This window comes from Glycine soja, chromosome 9 (assembly GCF_004193775.1).
Source record: "Glycine soja cultivar W05 chromosome 9, ASM419377v2, whole genome shotgun sequence".
Taxonomy (NCBI): domain Eukaryota; kingdom Viridiplantae; phylum Streptophyta; class Magnoliopsida; order Fabales; family Fabaceae; genus Glycine; species Glycine soja.
In genome coordinates, this window is record NC_041010.1 from 43,767,371 (window position 1) to 43,790,347 (window position 22,977).

The following is a 22,977-nucleotide window of genomic DNA, read 5'->3' on the forward strand; positions in this document are numbered from 1 at the left end:
ACTTGAATGCATACACCTCTGCCGACGAAATGAACGAATCACAACGTTCAAACTAAAAAATTTCCTTTGGTTAATTTATTTAGCATGTTATACATATATACTTATATATCTAAAATAGTATGAAGTTAATTAACCATTGCATTGGGTAACCAGAGGCATTTGAGACACACCACATTTCTATACATGAAATAAACACGAACTAACTACTTATACTCAACACCTTTTATTTCTTGGCTTAATGTTTATGTGGTCTGTAATGAGCATATAATAATTAAGTAGGTACTTGTGTCTGCAGATATGAATAAATTTCACATGTTTGTATTTAATATCTAAGCAACTTTGCATGCATGCCAGCCAAACACATACATGTCTTTGCAGATTCTAGATAAGTAACCTCTTATATTACGCCATTGCACAGGAGTTCAAGGTACAATACGGATTTTGTTATCTTTGAAATAGATTACGATCGATGATATAAATATCTATATTGATTTATTATTGTACCCTATGAATTACTGAACCAGTGGTACTATATGTAAGTTATTTACTGAATCTCAATTGCTTGATGGTAAATGGAAAAGAAAAATCATTGAAGCTAAATGAATGAAAGGCTGAAATTGAAGGATTGAAGTTAGCTAGAGTTAATCCATACATTGGTAACTAAGGAAAATGAAATACCAAACTACTGTTGGTGACTTTGTCATGTTGCAATTTAAAGTAGACAAACGCCCTTGCTCGCATCCAATGTGTAAATGCCACTCATAAGAACGTTATCTTTGTTGTTATCCAATAAAGAGTCCTACTCAAATCGTTACCATGACTTTTTGATTGACACTTTGGGGATGACATTTATTACCATGCATCTAATCATTCAAATAATTTAACACAAAAGAGGAGTAAATTAATTCAGAGAATTTTTAGTATGCAGTCTCGTACTAGTAGTAATTAACGAATGAATTCTGTTATATAAGGTATTGAGTCATCAGTCAACGATAAAGATCAAATTTATATCTTAAAAAGAAGAGTGAATTTGAATTTCACTGCTGATATAAGAATTTTATTTATAAGTGATGTGAGAGTATTTTTATAGGTGCTTAGTACATCTTGAGATATGTTTTGATTTAGTAAATTTTTTAGATTCAATTTATGTAATTTTTTTTATAATCTTTTAAGGATAAAAGATTTAAATTTAGTTCCTAAATATAAAAAAATGTAACAAATTATAGTCATATAAATAATTTAATAACAAATTGATTCTTAAACTTTATAACTTAATATCAAATTGATTATAAAAAAATATAATTTATTATTAAATTGATCTTTCAGCATTATAACTTAATGACAAAATGGTTTATCAAATTTAATAACAGAATTATTTTATCGCACATTTTACACCTTCAAAGACAATTTATATTTTTCATCTTTCAGGGTTAATTTATTACCCATCACACTTTGAAAGATAAATTTGACTATTTATCTTTTTTATATAAAAAATTATTAAGTCATGTTTGCATACATTTTTTAATTAATAAACACTTATAGAATAATAAAATAAGAAGGTAAACTCAATTAAATTTCTCTTTTAAAATAAATTCAACTTATGTACTTCAACTTTTATAGTTCTCTTTTTTAACTCATTCTAAAATTGGATTTTTATTTATTTTATCTGCTTTTCTCCCATAAATATTCTTTGATAAATTTATCTAGACAGAGCCTTAATTAGATGGTACATATTCATTATTCAGTTTTTACCTCAGGTATCATATTTTAATTTATGCGTTTGTTCTTAGAAGACATAATTTTTTCTTCTAAAGGAGGGTGCCATTTTCCAGAAGAAAGATTTTGAAGACATTCTTTCATGTCTAAAAAGATTCAGGTAAAAGAAAAAGGGGCTTTGTTGGAAGTAAGGTAATTTTCTCCCCCCCAACAGATGGTGACTTATTTGGACTAATTTTACTGCAGTACAAATTTTGACTTTTTCTTGCATGAAATTTTGCTAGTTAGTATGTGGACAATTACAAGAATATCTCACCGAAAGAAAAAGAAAAAAAAATCTAAAACTTAATGCCTCATAGTGGAGTCCAAGTCCATTTGAACTGTAATAGTATGAAACTGGTTTCACATTCACATTCCCGTTAAAAAAGCATATATAGTTTTCCACAAACCAGATTCCCTAGATCCCTTGCTCTCTCTCACAGTTTTCAGCATTTGCATGGTCCCAACAGCTCAAATATTGTGTCTATCTGTCTGTCAGGTTGATGTTGAGTCACCTCTATTTATTCCTTCCCAATTTCCTCCTCCATTTCCACAAACAACTTCTTTCAAGGTTCACCTTCTTGGAACTCTTTCACTCTCTTTTCATGTCTTCTTTCACTTTATATATTATAGACTACTAATATTAATTAACTGCTCTAGTTCTTCAGCTAGCTAGCCAGTAAGAATTTATTGCATAGTCCAAAAATTGCTGACTTGTTCATACTCCAATGTTAATTGCATTTATGTAGGAAAATGGCTCTTCTTGGATTTCTTCTGGGACTTTTCTTAATGGTCACTCATGTCAAGGGGTATGGTTTTGGAGGTTGGACCAATGCACATGCCACCTTCTATGGAGGTGGTGATGCTTCTGGGACAATGGGTATGTATATATCATATATGCTTGCAAAAATGTAACCACATTGTTTTTATTTTACCATAAGTGTGTAATTTAGCTTCTTTACATGCTTAGTAACATTATGTACATATCTCAAATTGCAGGTGGGGCTTGTGGTTATGGAAATCTGTATAGCCAAGGTTATGGAACTGATACAACAGCACTGAGCACTGCTCTGTTCAACAATGGCTTGAGCTGTGGTGCATGCTATCAAATTAAATGTGTGAATGATCCACAGTGGTGCCTTCCTGGCTCCATCATAGTCACTGCCACAAATTTCTGTCCACCTGGTGGTTGGTGTGACCCTCCCAATCACCACTTTGATCTGTCTCAACCTGTTTTCCAGCACATTGCTCAATACAGGGCTGGAATTGTGCCTGTAGTTTACAGAAGGTAACTAACTTCATTCCCATGGCTATGTTTGGATAAAAGTTGGGAACATGTTTTTTGGGAATTTCAATACACATTTCCAAGAGTAAAAGTACTTTTGAGCTTCTATCCAAACATGCACATAGTCATCAAGGTTTTAAAAAATGTTCTACTACCATGATTTTGACCTTATCATCAAGGTTTTCTTACTCACTTTGACCGTAATTACGGCTGCGGCTATGACCAGTAATTTAAAAGGGTAAAATATGTTTGTTTTTTTTTTTTACTTTTGGTGAATCTTGATTCTAGTTCCTAAACATTAACTTTGATCAAATTAGCCCTGAACTTTACAAAAACATTGCTTTTGTCCCTCTTTATAGTAAAAAACTGTCCGAGTTAAATCAATACTTTTGTAAAATTCAAAGATTAAATTAATCAAAGTTAAAGTACGAGAATTTATATTATTTTTTATTATAAAAAATAAAGGAACTGATAACATATTTTGCTCGATTTAAAACCATGATTTCCATTTTACTACTCTTTAGGCCATGAAGCTAAACATTTTTTTTCCATGGATTGTGAAGGGTGAGGTGCAGGAGAAAAGGTGGAATCAGGTTCACCATCAATGGCCACTCTTACTTCAATTTAGTCCTTGTAACCAATGTTGGAGGTGCTGGTGATGTGCATTCTGTGTCCATCAAAGGTTCAAGAACTAGATGGCAAGCCATGTCAAGGAACTGGGGGCAAAACTGGCAAAGCAATTCCTACTTGAATGGTCAGAGTCTTTCCTTTGTAGTCACCACCAGCAATGGACACAGTGTGGTGTCATACAATGTTGCCCCAGCTGGTTGGTCCTTTGGGCAGACCTACACTGGAAGGCAGTTCAACTACTAACCAACCTTTAATTGAGTATCTTTTTCAATAATGTTTAGTAATATTATATTACCTCAAGATTATAAATTAAAGAACCAAGCAATATATAGTTGAGTATTGTAGATGGATTAGTGTTGTGGGCTAGATAGAAGATGATTTAGCCCCCTTTTAATTATATTTGATTTGATTTATATGTAGCAAGCATTTGCAGATGATGCTGGCTTATTTTATATGCTATGCCTCTGCAAATGGAATATTTGCTCTGTTGAGAAAGATAAATGGTAAAAATGATTGTTGAATGCAAGCTCTTGTACTTTTAGTTATTGTCTTATTCATGAATGAAATGAGTGAGAAAGGTGATGCTAGTAATAAAAAAGTTGACCCTGACTTTACTTGCATTCCTAAAAGTGATGTGGACAAAATGAGTGATTCAAGTAGTTGCTCTGAATCTGATCTCTCGTGAACCTAGTGTAATTCTTTAGGTTAAGTTTAATTGAGCAAGTAAAGAACAAAAATATATTGTTCAATGTTCATCATTACTCCTTTCTCTTGCATGTATAAAGCCATTCTTGCAGCTTTTGTACTTTTCTTTCTTTTCATTTGTCTTTATTGCTTTTTGGCAATCTGGTCACATTCTTGGAAATTATTATAGACAATGTTCCGAAGTTAAAAGAAATTTAAATCGAAAGTGGTAAGAGTTATTCATTCGTCTAAAAGTCTATAACAATGAGTCCATCCATTTAATGACAACATTAATGCAGTTATCCTAAAAAACAAAATTCAAAAACAATATCCCAATTATCTAATAGTATTTTGCAAATGTAATTCAGTTTATAATAAAATGAAAGATAAGGGACCTCCAAACGCGGCAATTCCAAGCAAGATTTGGATTTTAGCCTTGTTTAACTGTTTTGATCTCTGGCAAATAACCTACAATAAGAAAACATAAATTTTGCAGGTAAACTATAAACGTGGTTACGTGCGGCAACACGTAACAACACAGACATTTTAGAAAACAATTAGGTCTCATCATTAACCTAATCACACATTAAATTTTAGGGTATTATTACCAATTTTTTAATTTCCCTTTTAACGAGATATCAAAATAACACAGTATTCTTACACATGTTTATGTCATAAGATAATTCTAAATAATTCTGTAAAAAAATCTAAATAAACTATAAATAAGTTCTTCTAAATACACCTTTAATCCCTTCATACTATAAATATATCTAACTTCAACAAGATTAGCTCTTTTGTAAAATATCAAGGCAATCAATTGTGGTAATAAAGATTTGCAAAAACATCATGTGAACTTTCCTTTACAATTTCTCATCCATTTTGTTCTAGCTTCTAATGTCTTCATAACATTTCCTTCATCTTTGCCACGTTCTTTATTTTGTTTTGCGGTGTCCAACTTATATTGATTTGTACAATTTACAATTCTAATCTTTGAACTCTAGTTAATAAGGCCACATTCCTCATATTTTAAGAGTAGATAAGAAAGCAATATACACTCTTATAGGTTTATTACTTGTGGAAGAAGAATATATCATGGAACAGTCTAATAAGAAACAAAGAATATGGCCTTCCAAAAAAAGACAAACAAACAAAGAATATAACCCTTTTTTAAAAAACAAATGAATTTTATTAAGAATATAAAAGGTACTCTAATTTATAAGAGGCACTCTAATATATATATATATATATATATATATATATATATATATATATATATATAAGAGGTACTCTAATTTATAGATATAAAGATAAATAGAGTTCAATCTATAAGATTAAACAGGTTGAGAAATACAAGCAGATGGATTGACATACCATTTTGTTACGCTTTTACGGGAACCAATACCTCATCATTAATCACCACAATTCCATTCTCAATTTGCCTTAGGTTGAAAAAGTAAACTAATTGGATGCTATTATACAAACTGTTCAACAAAGAAATTTATATAAAAGGACAATCAACTTTTGGTATTACGGGGGAAAAAATAAGATGAGAAATATTTTGGAAGCTTCTCATTAAGTTGAAATTCTTCAAACATAAAGCACACATAAACCTTCAACAACTCCAAAAAAAGACTTAATAAAATTAAGTTGAATTCATCAAGGGCAAGATTTTTATTTCCATCGCAACTTTTGACAATTTCATTTCATCTGAAGAAAACTGGGCCAAAAGTCCTTCAATTTGGTCTAATATGACAGACGTGAAAAATTAACCCCATCTAGTGATCAAGAGTTAGACATTCCGGAATACAAATTACCTGAAAATATTTTATAACTTCATCCTTTGTTCCAACCATTTCTGATTTTCAGAGCAACTAAGTTATTGATCTTACTCTTAGATTTTACTCAAGTATGAAAATATCGGGTGTTTTCATCTTTCTCTTTTAGCCACACATATAAATTGACTTCTGAAAAGTCAAATTCTCCTTATTTTTAAGCAAATGAAACGAACGGGAAATATAAATAAACTGTGTCGATGGATTTGGTTCTTTTGTTAAGAGTCAAAAAACTACACTTAGAGGTTTATGTGCATCATTCGCGCCAAGATTTATGATAAGATACTCCCGTCTTCCACATCCCAAATTGAAATAAAATTCAGCTGAATTGACAAGTCTCAATTGCTTCAATTGTAGACATGCACGTTGTATTCTGTCTCCATTTTACGAATTCCTTTGAATTAATATTGAAAAATTAAAACCAAAAGTCAATAATACGACAAAAAAATCAGTTGAAAATATCATATTTTTAAAGAAAATAGTTGTAATTTTTTTTTTCAGGGCAAAATGCTGGATCAATTTATTCACGAGGAAAATTGTAAGTCTTTCTTTTCTTGTTTTAGCTGTAAGCCAATTTTATGTATTCAAATATCGCTTATCCAATGGTGGGGTGGGGGCACTGAGGTAGTTGAAGCGTCACATTCTGGGAAGTTTTCAGATGTTAATACTTATTTGTGAATGAGTAATGTTATTTTAACCAAATATTTTTATAATAAAAAAGAGAAATAAAAATAAATAATGATATGAAATAAATAATATAATATTTTTTTGAAGTTTAATAAATAATATAATATAATAAAAGAGATCGATGAGAAAAAAGTATAAAAATATTACAATTTTTTAAGTAAAAATCACGTTAATAATAAATTGCTGAACTTTTAGCAGGGTGCAAAAATAAGTCACTGCCTCACTGGCAAATCAGTGCTATGATGGATGAAGAAGGAAGGGAAAGGGTCATAATTCTAAGGAAAAATGATCATGTTATTTATGACATTGTACATAAATGATTTAGTTATTTTCTATTGATTTCTATTCTTTTGCAAGTAGTTATTAATTTTTTTTATTAATATCGTTCATTTCTTGGACTTATTTTAAATTATTGAAAGTGAAAAATATTTTAAAAAATATATATTACAAACCTTGTTTCAGCTCATTTAAATAATTGAGTTGAATCTCAAATTTAAATTTATTTACTTAATTAATCAAATGATTTTGACGACAACAATATATGTGTATAATTAACAATATTAATAAAATTGTTAATTATAAATACTTATGTAATGTATGAGATACTTATTAGTGTTACCTAAAAATTAGGCAATAGCTTTGTTTTCCTCCCAACCACTCATCGTGCTGTTTAATTATTGTCATTCTTTTGTTTTTTTAGAGGAAATTATTGTTATTCTTGTTCCATTTAATCTACGGCCTTTTCCCATAGGATGTTTATCAAGGTACTTTTGATAGACAGATTAGAATAAGTCAAATAGAAAATACAAATTTTATTTTATATTTAGTATATTTTTTTTAAAAAATATAGCACAGCTGGACAAAAGGACTAAAAAAGCAATACATTTTTATTTTAGGTTAAATTATAGTTTTGGTTTCCTTATAATTTTAAATTTGTAATTGTAGTCTCTCTATTAAATCAAAATATTTAATTTTGCTACTTTTCAAAATAAATAATTTTGCTTGTTCCTTCAATTGTAACATATTGATGATGACATAAAACTTATATTGGACAGTTGATATGATATTTATGTGGAAAAAAAATTAAATAAAGTAAAAAATAGAAAAATATTTTAATAAGAATTTAAATCATAATCTTTTATATATAAACAAAGAAACTAAAACACTTATTTTATTTAATTATTTACATTAACATTATTTCATATATATCATTAGTTAAGAGTTATTAATTTTTTAAAAAAATATCAAAATTTTAAATTAAAATGTATTTAATTTATAAATTTATAAATTTTATTTATATCATTTTATATGTTTTTTATTTTGAATAGTTTACATATTTTATTTTTTATTTTTTAACAATTTATAATTAAATTTTATAAATTAATATGTAAATTATTTACATATTTTTTTTAGTAAATTGATTATAATATATAGATTATTTATGCAAAATTATTCATAAACAAGACAATAAAACACTTGTTTTATTTAGTTAAATCTATTAACATTATTTTCTATGTATCATTAGTAAAAAAATTATTAATTTTTTAAAATTATCAAAATTTATAAATTTTAAAAAATATTTAATTAATATAAAAAAATATGTAAACTATTCAAAATAAAAACATATAAAATGATATAAAATAAAATTAAAAAAATTATATATTAAATAGTTTTTAATTTATAAATTTTGATAATTTTTAAAAAATTAATAATTCTTGACTAGATAAATAGAAAATAATATTAATATATTTAATTAAAAAACAAGTGTGTTACTGATCTATTGTCTTGCTTATAAATAAAGGGTCATGAGTTTATTTCCTACTAAAACAACATATTTTTATTTTTTTACTTCATTTAATCTTTTTTCACATAAACATATGTTAACAACTTACATAAGTTTCACGCATCAATATATCATATCAAAATAAATATTGAACTTTGGATGATCAACTAATATAAATATTTAACTTTGAATGGTCAACTAATACAAGGATCAAAATTACTTATTTTTAAAAATATGGGGATTAATATCTCGATTTAAAAATAAAAGAACAAAAATTATAAATTTAAAATTATAAAAAAACCAAAATTATAATTTTATGTTTATTTTATTAAAAGAATAGAGTTAAGAATAGTACAATACAACATAAACTACTCGTATTTCATTTTGTTTTATTGGCATGATGAATGCTATAGTATGAATTTATTTGTCAAACATCTATATAGCTGTCTCCATTTGACCATGGCAGGATGGATATATAATATATCCCCATTCACTAGTACTTCGAAGTGCATGATTTATTTCTTTTTTCTTAGTCAAAAGCTTTATTTATTTCTTCATTATTCTTACTAGTTTGGACGCAGCTTGATGAGTCCACTTTCTGTGCCTACTAAAAGTAAAAGAACCCGCCAATCACTCATCTAATTAAAATGGAATGGGTTATGTCATTGAACCTTTGGTGCCAGTCCCAATCTGGCATTGTAAAATATGAGGCCAATGATATATTTTTTTACACGATATCAAAGAAAATTTAAGTTTGTTTATTTCGATCTTTTTATTTTTATATTATAAAATACAATTTTATATTTACTTTATTTTAAAAATTAGTATAAAAATAGTGAAAATTTTAACAAAATAATATAATTTAGAATTAAAAATGAAAAATCAAGTTCTTAATTTATTCTAATGCAAGCAAATTAACATTACCATCTTTGTTTTCTTCCTCTTTCTCACTTAGAAATGTCAATAGCAGTGGCACTATGCAAGATTTCATCCTCAAATGGGAAGCTCTAAAACATGACCACATTTGAGTAAAAACATGAATTTCATTTTTCTCTATCTCTTCCAAGTCATGTTTTGTAATAAGTGAATCTTTATGTTATTGTTGACATCAACAAATTTCAGTTTTTCAGTAATCTTAATCATTAATTTCATTTTAATATTCGATATAGGATTATCTAATTTAGTGAATAAAAGTATTAATATAATATGGCATTATTGAATAAAATATTAAATAAAAAAAACTAAAATTTAATAAAGAAAAATGTATGCATAAACTAATAATCTGTTTTTTGTGAAATTAATAAATTAATAACACTAGGATAATATGTATAGGTATGTAGGCTGTGTTCTAATCATTTGAGCTAGGAAAGTTTTATCCAAGTTAGACACGTTTAGGCCAGCATCAGTAGCAGCCCATAATGTGACATTGGTCACTTTGTTTATTATTGAGTTTGTAGACCCGTATCCCTTTTTTTTTCCCGAATTTTTGTCTCACAGTCTTTGGGTCATTATCAACATTTTCACCGGATTCGAATCCTACAATCCTCAAGTTGAATGCTGCACTCTCCATTATTCAGTAAAGTACAACAATATCTTTAATGAAATTTTCATCTCTCGTTTCTCAATGCTAACACCTCCCTTTTTCCTTCTCTCAACTTGTGATGGCATCTCCCATGACAGCATCCTTTCTTCGGTGACATACTCACAACAATGACACCCATTCCTCTTAGGGCGACTCCTCTTTCCCCCCACCCCCTCATTCTTGCATTCCCTCATCCTCCTTCCTCCTTCTTCTGTGAAGGTAAGTGTCTCCTTCTTCCTTCTTTCCTCTTTTCTTCCTTCTCCTTCTCTCTTTATCAAATTTAATTAACTATAAAACAACTTATGGAATGACCTTTTTGTAAGCAAAAATGCTTCCAAAATGACATTTTCATAAACAAAAAATGCTTATGGAATGATTGTTCCAGAAGCATTTTTACTTACAGAAAGGTCATTATGGAAGCAACTTTTTAAAATCTAGAGCAATCTTTCAAGAAGTGTATTTTGTATGTTTTGAAAAGGAGATTTCAAAAATCATTATTGTGCAAAAATTATGGAAGAATCATTCTAGAAGCAAAAATTACAATAGGAAATAGCCTTTACTGAAGTGTATTTTGTATCTTTCCGAATGATCATTCCAAAAGCACTATTTTTGCTTACGAAAAAGGTGTTTTGTAAGATTTTTCCTTCTAGAAGAGTCATTGCGTAAGAATATTTATACCCTTACGGAACACCTATTCCAAAAATAAATCCAAAACTCAAAATAGTCAAAATAAGAATACCAATCCTGGGAAGAAGAGTTGAGCTGAGTTGAAGAGAAGAAGAACAAGAAAGGGAAGGGTTTGGACTTGTGTTGACTGTGGGAGAAAGAAGAGGAAGAAGGGAATCAGAGGATCAGAAGAAGATTGAAGGGGTAGGTTGGGATTTTTAAAAAATTGGGAGGTGCAGGATGCAATAAGGAAGGTGCAGAATTCAATTGCCCATTTTCACTCCCATTTTTACATTGCAGCTTATGAACTTGTGGCCCAACATAGGTTACTGCATTTCTTGTTTTTTGCCCTTGCTATTTTCACTCCCTGTTTACTCTCCAGAGCCCCATTTTCTTCAAAGCTGAGCCTCGAGCTTCCTTTTTCTTTAAGTGATACAACCAAATGCCTCCCTTAACATTGTCTATATATGCCAGGTATATACCTGCCACCAACCCGATCCAAAGTAATAAGATTACAAACATCAATATCCTTATTAAACTGCATCAATTTTGATAGTTTTAAATTATTTTATTATTCATCATTGTCATTGTGATATACTTTTATTTATAGTTTATAGATAATGTGGATATAATTTTAAATATTGCTTGTTTTTATTATTGATAATGATATGATACCGATAAAATTTTACTTATATTTTGTAATTATGATATCGTAATAATTTGTAATAAATTATTGAACTGCAAAAATTATAATAGTTGAGAACCCAAAGATGGGTCCAGCGTTAAAGATGGTCTCATTGCATGTATACCCCACAAAAGTCGTAAAGCTCTGACTTCTTGACCCCACCAGTCACCACCTGTTGCATTCATCTTCATTATTTTTACCAATCAACTATTGTGGCTCATATAGCAGACTGCAACTTAGAAGCAAACCCATTTCATCCAATTTTTATTGATAAAATGGAATCATCATCATCAAAGACTACTGCTGAAGTAGATGTCACCCTTCATTTTTTTGGCTTTGAGCTTCAACACTTATCTCCACAATGGACATATGTTATGCTTTGCTTAATTTGATTTTCTTTAATTCATTAGTTAATTAAATTTGTATATGCATGGTGAAACTAGCCATTTAAGGAGTTGCATGGAGGGGTATCAGCACTGATTGCAGAATCTTTGACAAGCATGGGAGCCCACATAGCTAGTGGATACCAAAGAGTGGCTGGGATTCAACTCAGCATCAACCATTTGAAAAGTGTTGCGCTTGGTGACTTTCTCTATGCTGAAGCTATCCCTTTAAACGTTGGCAGATCCATTCAGGTTTTCAATTTCTTTCTTTCATCCTTTCTTCAATTTATTCTACACTCATTGCTTACACAACATGCAGATCCAATCAAACTGGAACAAAACCAAACTCATCACATTAAAACGAAGAAACCTATATTATTAACATGCATGTCTTGGTCCTAACTTTTCCAGTTTTAAATCTTTTAGTATAGATGATATTTTGTTATTAGAATAATCTTTTTATTTGGCGAGGTGTAAATTGGGAGATAAATTCAGTGGGGGATCTTGCCCAAAGATTTTGAGGGGCCAAATAATTAAATAAATATACTTACAATTATTTACTTTACAGTTTCATTTATAGAATTTTTTATTATTATTTCATAATATATTTTATTCTCCTTTTATAATTTTCATATATAATTATCTTGCTCATGTTTTTTATACGGTTCTATTTCTTCATGCTGTTTTTAATTTCCTACTGTACAAATATATACATACATATATATATATATATATATATATATATATATATATATATATATATAAATGCTTGTCAGACATGAAGAAAAGATGCTTTAATTTGATTAATTATTGATGTAATAATATATAATTATGAATGCTTATATAAAGTTTGATAGGTATATATATTTATTGAATGAAGTTTGCCTTTTAAACTTGGCTCCGTCCTTGAAATCACCAATGTAGGTACTTAATTTTAATCTTTTATAAATTTAGTGTTCTCCTTTTCCTCTGCTGGTTAAATTTTTCACATGTTGTGAATCCAAAAGAGTGAAGGTAAGTGAGTCGTGGTGATAAAAGTGGTCCCATAACAAGGAAAAAAGAATGACGCGTGTGCATGCAAATTAAATATCACTTCAAACGTAATATGGATAATGTTAAAAAAAGACGAGAAATATAAAATTTTGGGTTAAATATCATTTTAAGGTTTCTAGAAATATGATAATGTTAATTTGGTTTTAGTTCTCAAAACATATGATTCATTCTAAATTACATGTGAGGAATATGAAATGATACAGGGTAAAAAAACTACTTAAAAAGTACTTTAAAAAAAACTTTTTTAATAAACATATGAGATTTGCTTCTTAAAATAAATAAATAAAATATTTTTTTAAGCAGACAAAATTTAAATAAACACACGATGAAGAAAACAGAAAATTATTTATTTGATTAAAATAAATATTTTAAATAAAAAAGTTTAAACAAACTAGTCTATAAGCCATCAAATAAGTATTTTTTATGTATAAAACCAAAGGCCTCCCAAACTACATATCACATTAATTTCATCCATTTTTTTTTATAAATGGAAAACCAGTCCCCATCATTAAAAACTGCTGAAGTAGATGTCCCCCTTCATTTAATTGGCTTTGAGATTCAAGACTTGTCTCCACAAAGGGTATCTGGCCATCTCAGTGTTACCCAAAAATGCTGCAGGTTAATTTCCACCCTTTTAATTTCCTACAACACACAAAAATGCACTTTCTATTTGTTTAATTTACATTTGTGATATTTTTCTCACAAATAAATGGGAATAATTAATTGGTTGGTTTTATATATTAATTTTGCACATGGTGAAGCCATACAAGGTGTTGCATGGAGGTGAGAGGTGAGTCCATTACTTAAAGATACAATAAACTGTTGTTATGCATGGCATAATAATACTACATTTTTGCTGTAAAACTAGCTAGGTATGGGAGGTGAAAATTTGGAAGCTTGATCCTTCAAACTCAGCAAAGAAATCTCTGATATCATCATCAAGGCTTACTCTACGGAACAACATGCCTCAAATTGTACACCATGCATGATCAATTAAACGACGGACGGACAACTTCTTGTAATTATAAATGGATCCAATATTTTTTTACATAAATTAATGGGTACAATACTCATAATGTTTATATTACATCTTACCGATTATCATTTTCTTTTAGAGTTAATTACATATTTATAAAACTATTACTCTTAGTATTATTCATAAAATAAAATAAAAATTGAACATAAGTAATAATATAAATATTTTTTTGGGTACAAAGTAATATAATATTTAATCTTATTATTTAATGTCAAAACTAATATTTAATTATCAAAATTATATAATAAATAATATTATGTCAATAATTAATATTAAAAATATCATTTTAAATTAATTTCTCATTAAATACAATTTGATCCATTAAATTTAATTAAATTCCGCCAACAATTATTGTAAAATTAAATTTTTGATCAACGACTAAAATTTCTTCAAGTCTTATTTCTTTATACATAGATAAATATATATAATTGAATCACAAAATAACTTTTTGTGTTGGTTTGGCATACCTGCACTATGAATTAAACATAATAATGTAAAATTTATTAAAATATCATTTGAACTATATTTTTTTTTACTAAAAAGACACACAAAACAAGGTTTTGATAGTTTTAAACTATTTTATATTTATTATAAAATTATTATCATAAAATAATTTCTATTTATAATTTATAAGTAATGTGGATATAATTTTAAATATATTTTTTTCTTATTTACAAATAATAATATAATACTAATGAATTCTTAGCTATATTTTATAGTTATCATATTATAAATCAAAAAAGAATTTATAATAAATTATTGATCTATAAAATAAATTATAATATTTATCACAATTATTTGTTACTGTTGCTGAAGTGCATTATTACTTGTTATCATGAGATTCTGCCAAGGTTTATGCTGCAAGTTTATGCATGCGAAGACGGGTCAAAGTGAAAGTGGTAGGATATCAGAATGTTGATTTGATGGGAATTGACAAGTAGGTAGTAGTGAAAAAAGTGCTAAAGAAAGCGGAAGATAAGAATAGTTTTGACTTTTTAATTTTCTTATACATTAGGATAAATTTACCCTATAATTTAAGTGGTTATGAGTTTGTATATTTTTGTTCTGTGCTTTTTTATTTTACAGATATTTTTGTTCTGTACTTCTTCACTTTTTGTGTGTGTGTGTGTGTGTTATATCACAGTATCTTTTAAATGAAACATGAAAAATCAATTCCTTGTGTGTTTTTTTTAAGGAATCAAATGGACTATGTTCTGGTAGTCATAAACTGACTTATTTACCTTATCTTCCACAGTGTCAATGAACTACCTCTCTCTCACCTACCTACCCACCCACCCTCCCACTCATGCTTGCATAATCTTCAATTGTATAAAACCACCCTCTCAATCCATCATTTATTTGTCTCCATTATTGGCTCAGTGCATCAAAGTTAGAAGCAAACCCACCCTTTTCATCCAATCCAATTTTGTTGATAAATGGAAAGCCATCCCCCATCATCAAAGGCTTCTGAAGTAGATGCTCCCCTTCAATCAATTGGCTTTGAGATTCAAGACTTGTCTCCACAAAGGGTATCTGGCCATCTAACTATTACCCAAAAATGCTGCCAGGTTTGTTCCCCTTTTCCTCCAAACCACTACAACACACATTTTTCATTTGTTTATTTTTATCATGTTATTGGTACGAGATTTCCACTAATTTTTGTCGGAAAACTGGGTCTCTCCTCGCACTATCTACTATCTGCTTTGGTTTGTTTCTCTTTAATTAATTTAAATTGGAATTGGTTGGTTTTATTTTGTACATGGTGAAGCCATTCAAGGTGTTACATGGAGGGGTATCAGCATTGGTGGCAGAGTCTCTGGCAAGCATAGGAGCACACATGGCTAGTGGATACCAAAGAGTGGCTGGGATTCAACTCAGCATCAACCATTTGAAGAGTGCTGTGCTTGGTGACTTGGTCTATGCTGAAGGCACCCCTTTAAATGTTGGCAAAACCATTCAGGTATTTCAATTCTTTCTTTCACCTTTTCTTCAATTAGTCCACACTCATTGGTCCCTGACCAAATCCAATCAAGCTGGAAGAAAAACCAAAGTAATCACATTAAAAAAATTATATCACACAATAACCAAGGTAGGTAGGTACTTTTGTGTAATTTACTGTTGGCCTTGTTGTATAGTTAAATTAAAATTTTGTTCACGTGTTCACCGAAAAGGGTAATGTTGAGTGGTGATAATGTGTCCCATATCAAGATAAGGAAAAATGAATGATGCGCGTGTGCAATTGCAAATTAAATGTCACTTCAAACATAGGTCTTGGGTAGAACAATTGAAGTATGGTTTGGTTTGAAAAAGACGATATCAGATATGAAAATTTAGATCAATAGAAAATTGTCTATATATAAGTTTGTGGTAGAATGATTCAAGGACAAACACAATTTGGAGTAAGATTGGTGGAATTATTATTTGAGATAAGATCAGTTAATTAATCAAACAATCATATACAAAATTTATCCTTACTTTAAAGGTTATAAATGGTGGTGCCATCTTAAAAACAGTGGTGATTGATTAGGATCCAAAGATTCTCCACTTCATAACGCGCAATTTAAGCTACAGAATACAGGGCATGGCTTACATCCTATTATCGATTAATTCTGGCATGTACCTTGAAATGTGTTCACTAACCCAGTAATCCTGGGAGAAAATATTCTGTAAATTAAACATTTTTTTGGTTGTAAATATTGAATCGTTACTTGGTTAAATTTTTAGGCACTCACTAATTTTCACATGTCATAGGCAAAGTATATTACTTATGAATTTGAGTCCTTTAAAGTAAGGATAAAGTATGTAATCTTAGTCACTGATGAAAAAAAAAATCAACAATTAACATTTTGATTTTGATACATCTATGATTTGTTTTGCAAAATTAACATAAATCATTAATTTTTTCATTGATGATTGAGACTAGTTACTTTATAAAACGAGTTTTTCACTTTGAAGGAGTTAGATCCATTACAATGTTACATAAACATACAATAAATTGTTATGACACAGTGTTTTTCATGAAATCAGGTATGGGAAGTGAGATTATGGAAGCTTGATCCTTCAAACAAACAAAAGAAAACTCTGATATCATCATCAAGGGTTACTCTACTGTGCAACATGCCTGTCCCAGATAATGCAAAAGACGCTGGAGACAAACTCAGGAAGCATGCAAGGCTATGAATGAAGTCGTTTAATTTACATATGCATTAGAAAAGGATTGTTGGGTGGTATAAAAAGCAACACTAATGCTTCAAAATGTACACAATGGTCATAATTTGTTGCTTAAATGGAAAGACAACTTCTTGTAATTATAAATGGATCGAGATAAGATATATACATTGAAGAAGAAAAAGCCAACACCAGCCAAATTCCAATACATTACATATGGCATCTATATTTTGTTTTTCTTGTACATAACCTATACTTTGCTTAACTAGATCCATTAAGCTTTGAATGAGCACAACAGTGAAAAGTATCGTCATCTCTGAATTAAATTTATATATTTTGGCTTTTTAGCAGAGTGCTTGGAGCCAAGGAAAATATTAACATTTTTTTAATGAGTTATTATCAGTTTAAATTATTTTATGCTATTAAACAATTAGAAATCATTGTTGGATGACTATTAAAATAATTATTATAATTTTTTCCATATCAAACATGGTAGTTTGTAATTGAATAACAATACAAAGATATTTTATACTGCTAATGCATATACTATTTTTTTTTCTTTTTTAATATACGGTTTGTAACATTTTTTTTATTATCGATTAAAATTTCTGTTTAACTCATTAAACTAAAATAAGATTCTAGACAATAATTTCATTTTTGGTTAGCGGTAAATAAGGAAGGTGATCCATTTTAATTTTAGTGTATGCTACATAAATTTCAACAAATTGTAAATAGTGTGTTAGATAAAGTGTGTTTATGTGAGGTACGTATTCAAGGTAAGGAACAGGATAGACTTCCTGTTCCGAACCAACAGAACTATAAAAAAAAACATACAGAACTGATCTCTGCACATAAATATTGAATCTAACATCAGTCTTAAAACTAAAGTTGCTTTCTTTGAATCTTATGAACAATGAAAACTTCGGTCTCTACTCAAGCTACAATGCCAATTTATTAGGCCAAGGCATGATTCCACCAAGATAGAAATTTGCGTTTGAACAAACATCAACACTGCCAAATCTAAAAGTTGTATAACAAAAAGATAACCAAGGGTTAAAGTTATACAGAAAAAGTAGTGTGGTAATTGAAACTTAAGAATAAAATAAAGAAAATATCTTTCACTAAAAGCATCTGAAATATTCTAACCAAAAGATAAAGACAATTTGGTCAGAAGAAATTATGGTCAAAAGAAAAAATTATGTCCACAGCAGCATCCTCAATTCCCCCATTGATGAATTCTCTCTCACATACTATAGCTTATAAATTATTGCCAAGCCTTTTGTAACTATTTTTTCAAGTTTGAATAGTGCAAGCCTCTTGAATTTCCTGCTCTGTGAGAAGCCTAGTGGTATGAACATATTCAGAAACAGAGGGAATGTCTATGGACTCCAAGCTAATGGATTTCACAGAAAATTGGCCTCCAATAGCCTTAATAGTTTTCTCTATAAATTCTGATCTCGGCACATACTCCTTCATTCGACAAACAAAATCCATGTGACTTCTTGTCTGCACCATAGCAGTCAAATGTTAATATGTATTAGTAAACAAATGAAGCAAAAATAAACTTGAAACACACAAGTTTCATGATGGATTTGACTCATTTAAAGTGAGAGTGTACTTTAGATGATAAAGTGCAATAATAACTATTAATTAGGAATTGTAATTAACTTAAAATTATTTATATATATATATATATATATTTATTTGATTTTATCACAAGTTTCAACTAGTCAATGCTTCTAAGTGTACTTAATTGTTTTCTAAAGTGCACCTTTTCACTTTAGATGAGCCAAATCTGTTTGATGATATTTGGAGACAACAACCCGCATCCAAATTAAACACAAACATACTAGAAAAGCAGAAAAGAAGTAAGGTTTGCCATTCATTGCAGTGGACTCCTATTTTGAGCTAAATGTCTGTGAAGATATCATGTAGACTAAATAATTTGACTTTTTTTCACCTATAATGAATCAGTCATAGCAGAAATTATTCTCCTCATGTATGTAAAGTAAACGTAAAATACATAAAATATGTAAAGGAATAGAACTATTTCAGTTAGAGGGGTCCTGTGTGTTCGAGCTAACTCATTCAGTTAAAGTCAGGCAATTTTATTAGCAAATACTACCACGATAAATAAGCAGTAGATGCAGTTCACAATGAAGAAACATTTATTTCCACATTCAAATTCATTCAACTCTTTCTCTCTGCAGTTGCTACCTTTTCTAGAAGTGATTTACTCAAATTTTTAATATGCTAGGAAGGTGGAGGTTACAAACAAGCTACAAATTTGTGCTATTATTTGATTAGACAAACTAGACAATGTTATATCATCAGATAGAAAATTACAACATCGTCCCATATTTTCTTTCATTGATTCTAAATTTTTAAAACGTATCAACCTTTTGGTTTAGTCTAGAACAAGTTTAAACCTCGAGTTTTTCAAAAAGTCACCTGAATCAGAAGACTATATGCAGCATATCAACCCAACGAAAGAAGATAGGGAGCACAGGGAATATGAACAGTTCCAATGCAGAGAGAGAGAGAGAGAGGAGATGAAAAAACATAAGCTTACTAATCGGTACTCAGGAGCCTTTGCAGGTAACTTGAGATAAGACATGTTCTTGACCTCATAATCCCATAAAAAAGATGTGTGGTGTATCCACCGGTGCTTGGTTATAGATTGAGCATTACCACCAAATTTGCGATCATCAAAAACATAATCTTTGAACACAGAAAATAAGAATCCAATTAGAAATTCATTACAAGTTTCATGAAATAAATGTTGAAATTTAAAGAGACTTCAAATAAACCAATGGAATCAGTCTATCTGTTTCTCTAAACAAAATCTAAAGCTACGTGTGCTCCAAATGGGATGCCTAAATACATGTTTTCCTTGAGAAAATTGAAAGGGCCAAAAGAAAATATACAGAAGTACACAGAAATGCAGGAATTTCATTTTTGGCATGCTTTTCTTCAACAATATATTTTTTTGTATGCTTTCCGTAACACATTAAAGTTTGATGGAGAAGACAAGAAGAGTTGTCACCGTTGAATTAAAGCACAACTTAAACTCATGCAACATCATGTATAAAGAAACAAAATAAATTTTAAGCCTTTCATACTTCTTCATTAATAATTTACTGTTCAGAAACAGCATTAGATAATGCAAATCACTCGGGCAACTCCACACTGTCAATTTTCTCTGTACATTCAACATATAAAATTTGATAGGATAATGGTCCCATAAACAGTAAAAAGCATATTGATTCAGGACTCGATCAATGTACCATTCTCACGGAGATGAAAACCAGCAAGCCCTTCAAAAACTTCACTGTATAATGAACCACTCCATGACATGATACTGCGGGGAAAGGGTTGCACATTTGAAACAGCATCTTTATTGCATATCAACGTAACAAATATAGTGTTTTGGTCTACAACAACAGTTCCTCCCCCAGTAAACCTTCTGATGATGGATATACGATCTTGCAACACAGGCTTGGCTTCAACGAGTTCTGAAAGTTTCCTATGTAAATATTCACATTGAAATTACATTTTTTTTCCTTTGGTTATTGTTATTGAGGTAGAGAGAGAGAGGATTGAAGGAGGCATTACAAAAATAAAGCAAATCAATAATCGACCTCTAGAATTTAACGTTCATTTGCTAGATACTAGTGTTATTAAAACAATCTGAAGTATTTTTCATATCTGGGAATGCAACATTCCCACAAGATCAATGAAAACCATTCTCATGGAGGTGAGAACTTAAATTCCCATAATGCGTGAATGATTTTAACAAGTAACACACAACATTATCCCCTCTCTCTTTTTTCCAAACCTTCTCATGCTCTACTCATTGTCATCACCCTCCTGAGGCTGCATCTCAACACTACCTACCTCCACCTCCACACTGTGAACACCAATGTTGTCACCAACCTACAATCACTGCACTGCACTCCCATCATTCTCATACCTCCACTGCATCACCACCACACTTACAACCTAAAATGCTGCCTGCATCACCATCACCACTGCCCGTGGTGTCTTGAAAATTGAACAAACATGATTTTGGGAAAATGGTCAAGATTAGTGGAAATTTTTAGTTTGAACCAAACTAATCAACATTAACTGCTCCTAAAAATTTCGAAAAGTATTGCTGAATGTGTTTTGTTTTAGGTAAGCCAAACACTAGGACATTCCCTAAAAAATTCAAATTAAGTAACTCCACAAACTAGCCATTAGTGATTTGATACCCTATTTAGACATTAGTATGGTACAAAAAAGAATTAGACTATAGCCAATAGGGCAGAAATCAACAATTATACTCAACTAGGGCTATTTTCAATGAATAAACTTCTCAATTTTCACAGGTGCATCAGATTATTAGACTCCATGTAGACTAATAGATATTCATGTGAAACAAATTTTTTTTGGGGGGGGGGGGGGGATGTTGTATACAAATACCAGTAAATCAGATATGATTCTGAAGAAGAGGAACCTCTAAAGGTATAAAAGAGTACCCAGACAAACCCATTACAATGGCAGGGGGACTGGTTCCATCGTTAATAAGGCACCAATTATCTGAACTGGTTCGAAGCAGCCGTTCCTCTAAATGCAATTGCTGCAAAATAGGCATCCCTCTCAACTTCACCAGCTTCATCAATGGAAGTCCTGCTTCTTTTACCTTACCCAACACAGCCATTATCATGTGCTTTGATTCTGTAATTGAATGAAATTGAAGACATTCATAAATGACAAAGAGGTCAGCTATAATTAAAAGTTAAAAAGATAAAATGAGCATCTTCTCAGACTTATTTCTCGTTCATCTTAAACCAACAACAACAACAACAATAACAATAATAACTTACAGCATAAATGCTAACTTTTCAAGTTTCAATTGAAGAATAAAAAAGAATTTAGAACAGAAAATGAGGACATTTAGAAACAAAAAGACAAAGTGAAAGATAATTAGAAAAGAATGAGAATGAGGCATGCCAAAACAAAAGAATACCAAAGCTGATTGAAGAAAGCACGCACACTCAATTTCGATTAGCTTATCAAAATCCATTCCAAAGCTGTTTGAATGAATCCAGAACGTTGAAGTAACACAGCAAGACAACCAGTTAAAGACACATTTAATCAAACAGGTTGTGTGAGTAACTAAAACATCCAAAAATCTCAGAGCAAAACTATTGAGTGGCGACAATGTTAAATTGAGAATCAATGGAAACGTGAGTGAGAAGGTGTTTTATAATGGCGGTTGAAATTGTTATTAAATAGTAAATACATACACATGAAACTACAATTATAAAAAGCTCAACTGCTAATTCCCAATTAATGTAATTATTATAATTTTATTTTTACAGTGTATCTGTCTCACTCACCTTACAGAGCTAAATTCACCACAAAAAAAAAAAAAAAAAACTTGAGCTAAATGCTGTGTTTTTTTGGTAATCATGTTATTGATATACTAAATGATCAAACACAAAACAGCTAGGAATTAATAATCAAACACTAAACAGAACAGCTGCAGTAAACAGCAAGCATTCTAAAAATCAAACAAAATTAGGAATGTAAGGAACCTAAGGGAGTCAGGGGTTCGCGACGGTGCCTCTTTGATGCTTGAGCCGGTGAGGGTTTTTTGAGTTCACACTTCACACAGAAAATAGGAGAGGACGAGGGTTCAGAGTTTTTGGGTTTTTTTTTTTTTTCCAATTTAAAACGACGTCGTTTTGGTGTATTGAAAAA

The 22,977-nt window shown here is 30.0% G+C and overlaps 4 protein-coding genes across 6 annotated transcripts; 3 read left to right on the plus strand and 1 right to left on the minus strand.

The window, feature by feature from the left end:
- Window positions 1-2,127: 2,127 nt before the first annotated feature.
- LOC114425810 (expansin-A1-like) lies at window positions 2,128-4,279 on the plus strand. The gene is made up of 4 exons (XM_028392776.1): window positions 2,128-2,326; window positions 2,505-2,635; window positions 2,755-3,043; window positions 3,604-4,279. The coding sequence occupies exons 1-4, from the start codon at window positions 2,259-2,261 to the stop codon at window positions 3,911-3,913; spliced, it is 798 nt and encodes a 265-aa protein (XP_028248577.1). The 5' UTR covers window positions 2,128-2,258; the 3' UTR covers window positions 3,914-4,279.
- Window positions 4,280-10,250: 5,971 nt separating this feature from the next.
- LOC114367353 (1,4-dihydroxy-2-naphthoyl-CoA thioesterase 1-like) lies at window positions 10,251-14,123 on the plus strand. 2 transcript variants are annotated; one of them, XM_028324519.1, is made up of 5 exons: window positions 10,251-10,457; window positions 12,033-12,224; window positions 13,525-13,643; window positions 13,787-13,815; window positions 13,894-14,123. In XM_028324519.1, exons 2-5 carry the CDS (start codon window positions 12,090-12,092, stop codon window positions 13,908-13,910), a joined length of 300 nt encoding a protein of 99 aa, XP_028180320.1. In that variant the 5' UTR covers window positions 10,251-10,457; window positions 12,033-12,089; the 3' UTR covers window positions 13,911-14,123. The 2 variants fall into 2 exon arrangements, with proteins under 2 accessions (XP_028180320.1, XP_028180319.1); XM_028324518.1 differs by having other exon boundaries at window positions 13,898-14,123.
- A 1,205-nt stretch (window positions 14,124-15,328) lies between these two features.
- On the plus strand, window positions 15,329-17,518 carry LOC114366900 (1,4-dihydroxy-2-naphthoyl-CoA thioesterase 1-like). Its single transcript, XM_028323926.1, has 3 exons — window positions 15,329-15,629; window positions 15,830-16,021; window positions 17,089-17,518. Exons 1-3 carry the CDS (start codon window positions 15,498-15,500, stop codon window positions 17,239-17,241), a joined length of 477 nt encoding a protein of 158 aa, XP_028179727.1. The 5' UTR covers window positions 15,329-15,497; the 3' UTR covers window positions 17,242-17,518.
- A 639-nt stretch (window positions 17,519-18,157) lies between these two features.
- On the minus strand, window positions 18,158-22,961 carry LOC114425090 (lipoate-protein ligase LplJ-like). Of its 2 annotated transcripts, none has more exons than XM_028391851.1 (5): window positions 22,812-22,961; window positions 21,760-21,948; window positions 20,517-20,744; window positions 19,802-19,950; window positions 18,158-18,735 (listed from the first exon to the last, which is right to left on the minus strand). In XM_028391851.1, exons 2-5 carry the CDS (start codon window positions 21,935-21,937, stop codon window positions 18,523-18,525), a joined length of 768 nt encoding a protein of 255 aa, XP_028247652.1. In that variant the 5' UTR covers window positions 21,938-21,948; window positions 22,812-22,961; the 3' UTR covers window positions 18,158-18,522. The 2 variants fall into 2 exon arrangements, with proteins under 2 accessions (XP_028247652.1, XP_028247651.1); XM_028391850.1 differs by having other exon boundaries at window positions 20,517-20,755; window positions 21,750-21,948; window positions 22,812-22,960.
- Window positions 22,962-22,977: the final 16 nt, after the last annotated feature.

Coding starts and splice junctions, on each gene's coding strand:
- LOC114425090 (XM_028391850.1), bottom strand. CDS start 21,937: ATGATAATGGCTGTGTTGGGTAAGGTAAAAGAAGCAGGACTTCCATTG. Junction 19,951..20,516: donor TTTTCATCTCCGTGAGAATG/GTACATTGATCG, acceptor CTGTGTTCAAAG/ATTATGTTTTTGATGATCGC. Junction 18,736..19,801: donor AGGCTCCTGAGTACCGATTA/GTAAGCTTATGT, acceptor GCTATGGTGCAG/ACAAGAAGTCACATGGATTT.
- LOC114366900 (XM_028323926.1), top strand. CDS start 15,498: ATGGAAAGCCATCCCCCATCATCAAAGGCTTCTGAAGTAGATGCTCCC. Junction 15,630..15,829: donor TTACCCAAAAATGCTGCCAG/GTTTGTTCCCCT, acceptor TACATGGTGAAG/CCATTCAAGGTGTTACATGG. Junction 16,022..17,088: donor ATGTTGGCAAAACCATTCAG/GTATTTCAATTC, acceptor TCATGAAATCAG/GTATGGGAAGTGAGATTATG.
- LOC114367353 (XM_028324518.1), top strand. CDS start 12,090: ATGGGAGCCCACATAGCTAGTGGATACCAAAGAGTGGCTGGGATTCAA. Junction 12,225..13,524: donor ACGTTGGCAGATCCATTCAG/GTTTTCAATTTC, acceptor ATGGAAAACCAG/TCCCCATCATTAAAAACTGC. Junction 13,644..13,786: donor GTTACCCAAAAATGCTGCAG/GTTAATTTCCAC, acceptor CACATGGTGAAG/CCATACAAGGTGTTGCATGG.
- LOC114425810 (XM_028392776.1), top strand. CDS start 2,259: ATGTTGAGTCACCTCTATTTATTCCTTCCCAATTTCCTCCTCCATTTC. Junction 2,327..2,504: donor CACAAACAACTTCTTTCAAG/GTTCACCTTCTT, acceptor GCATTTATGTAG/GAAAATGGCTCTTCTTGGAT. Junction 3,044..3,603: donor GTGCCTGTAGTTTACAGAAG/GTAACTAACTTC, acceptor TGGATTGTGAAG/GGTGAGGTGCAGGAGAAAAG.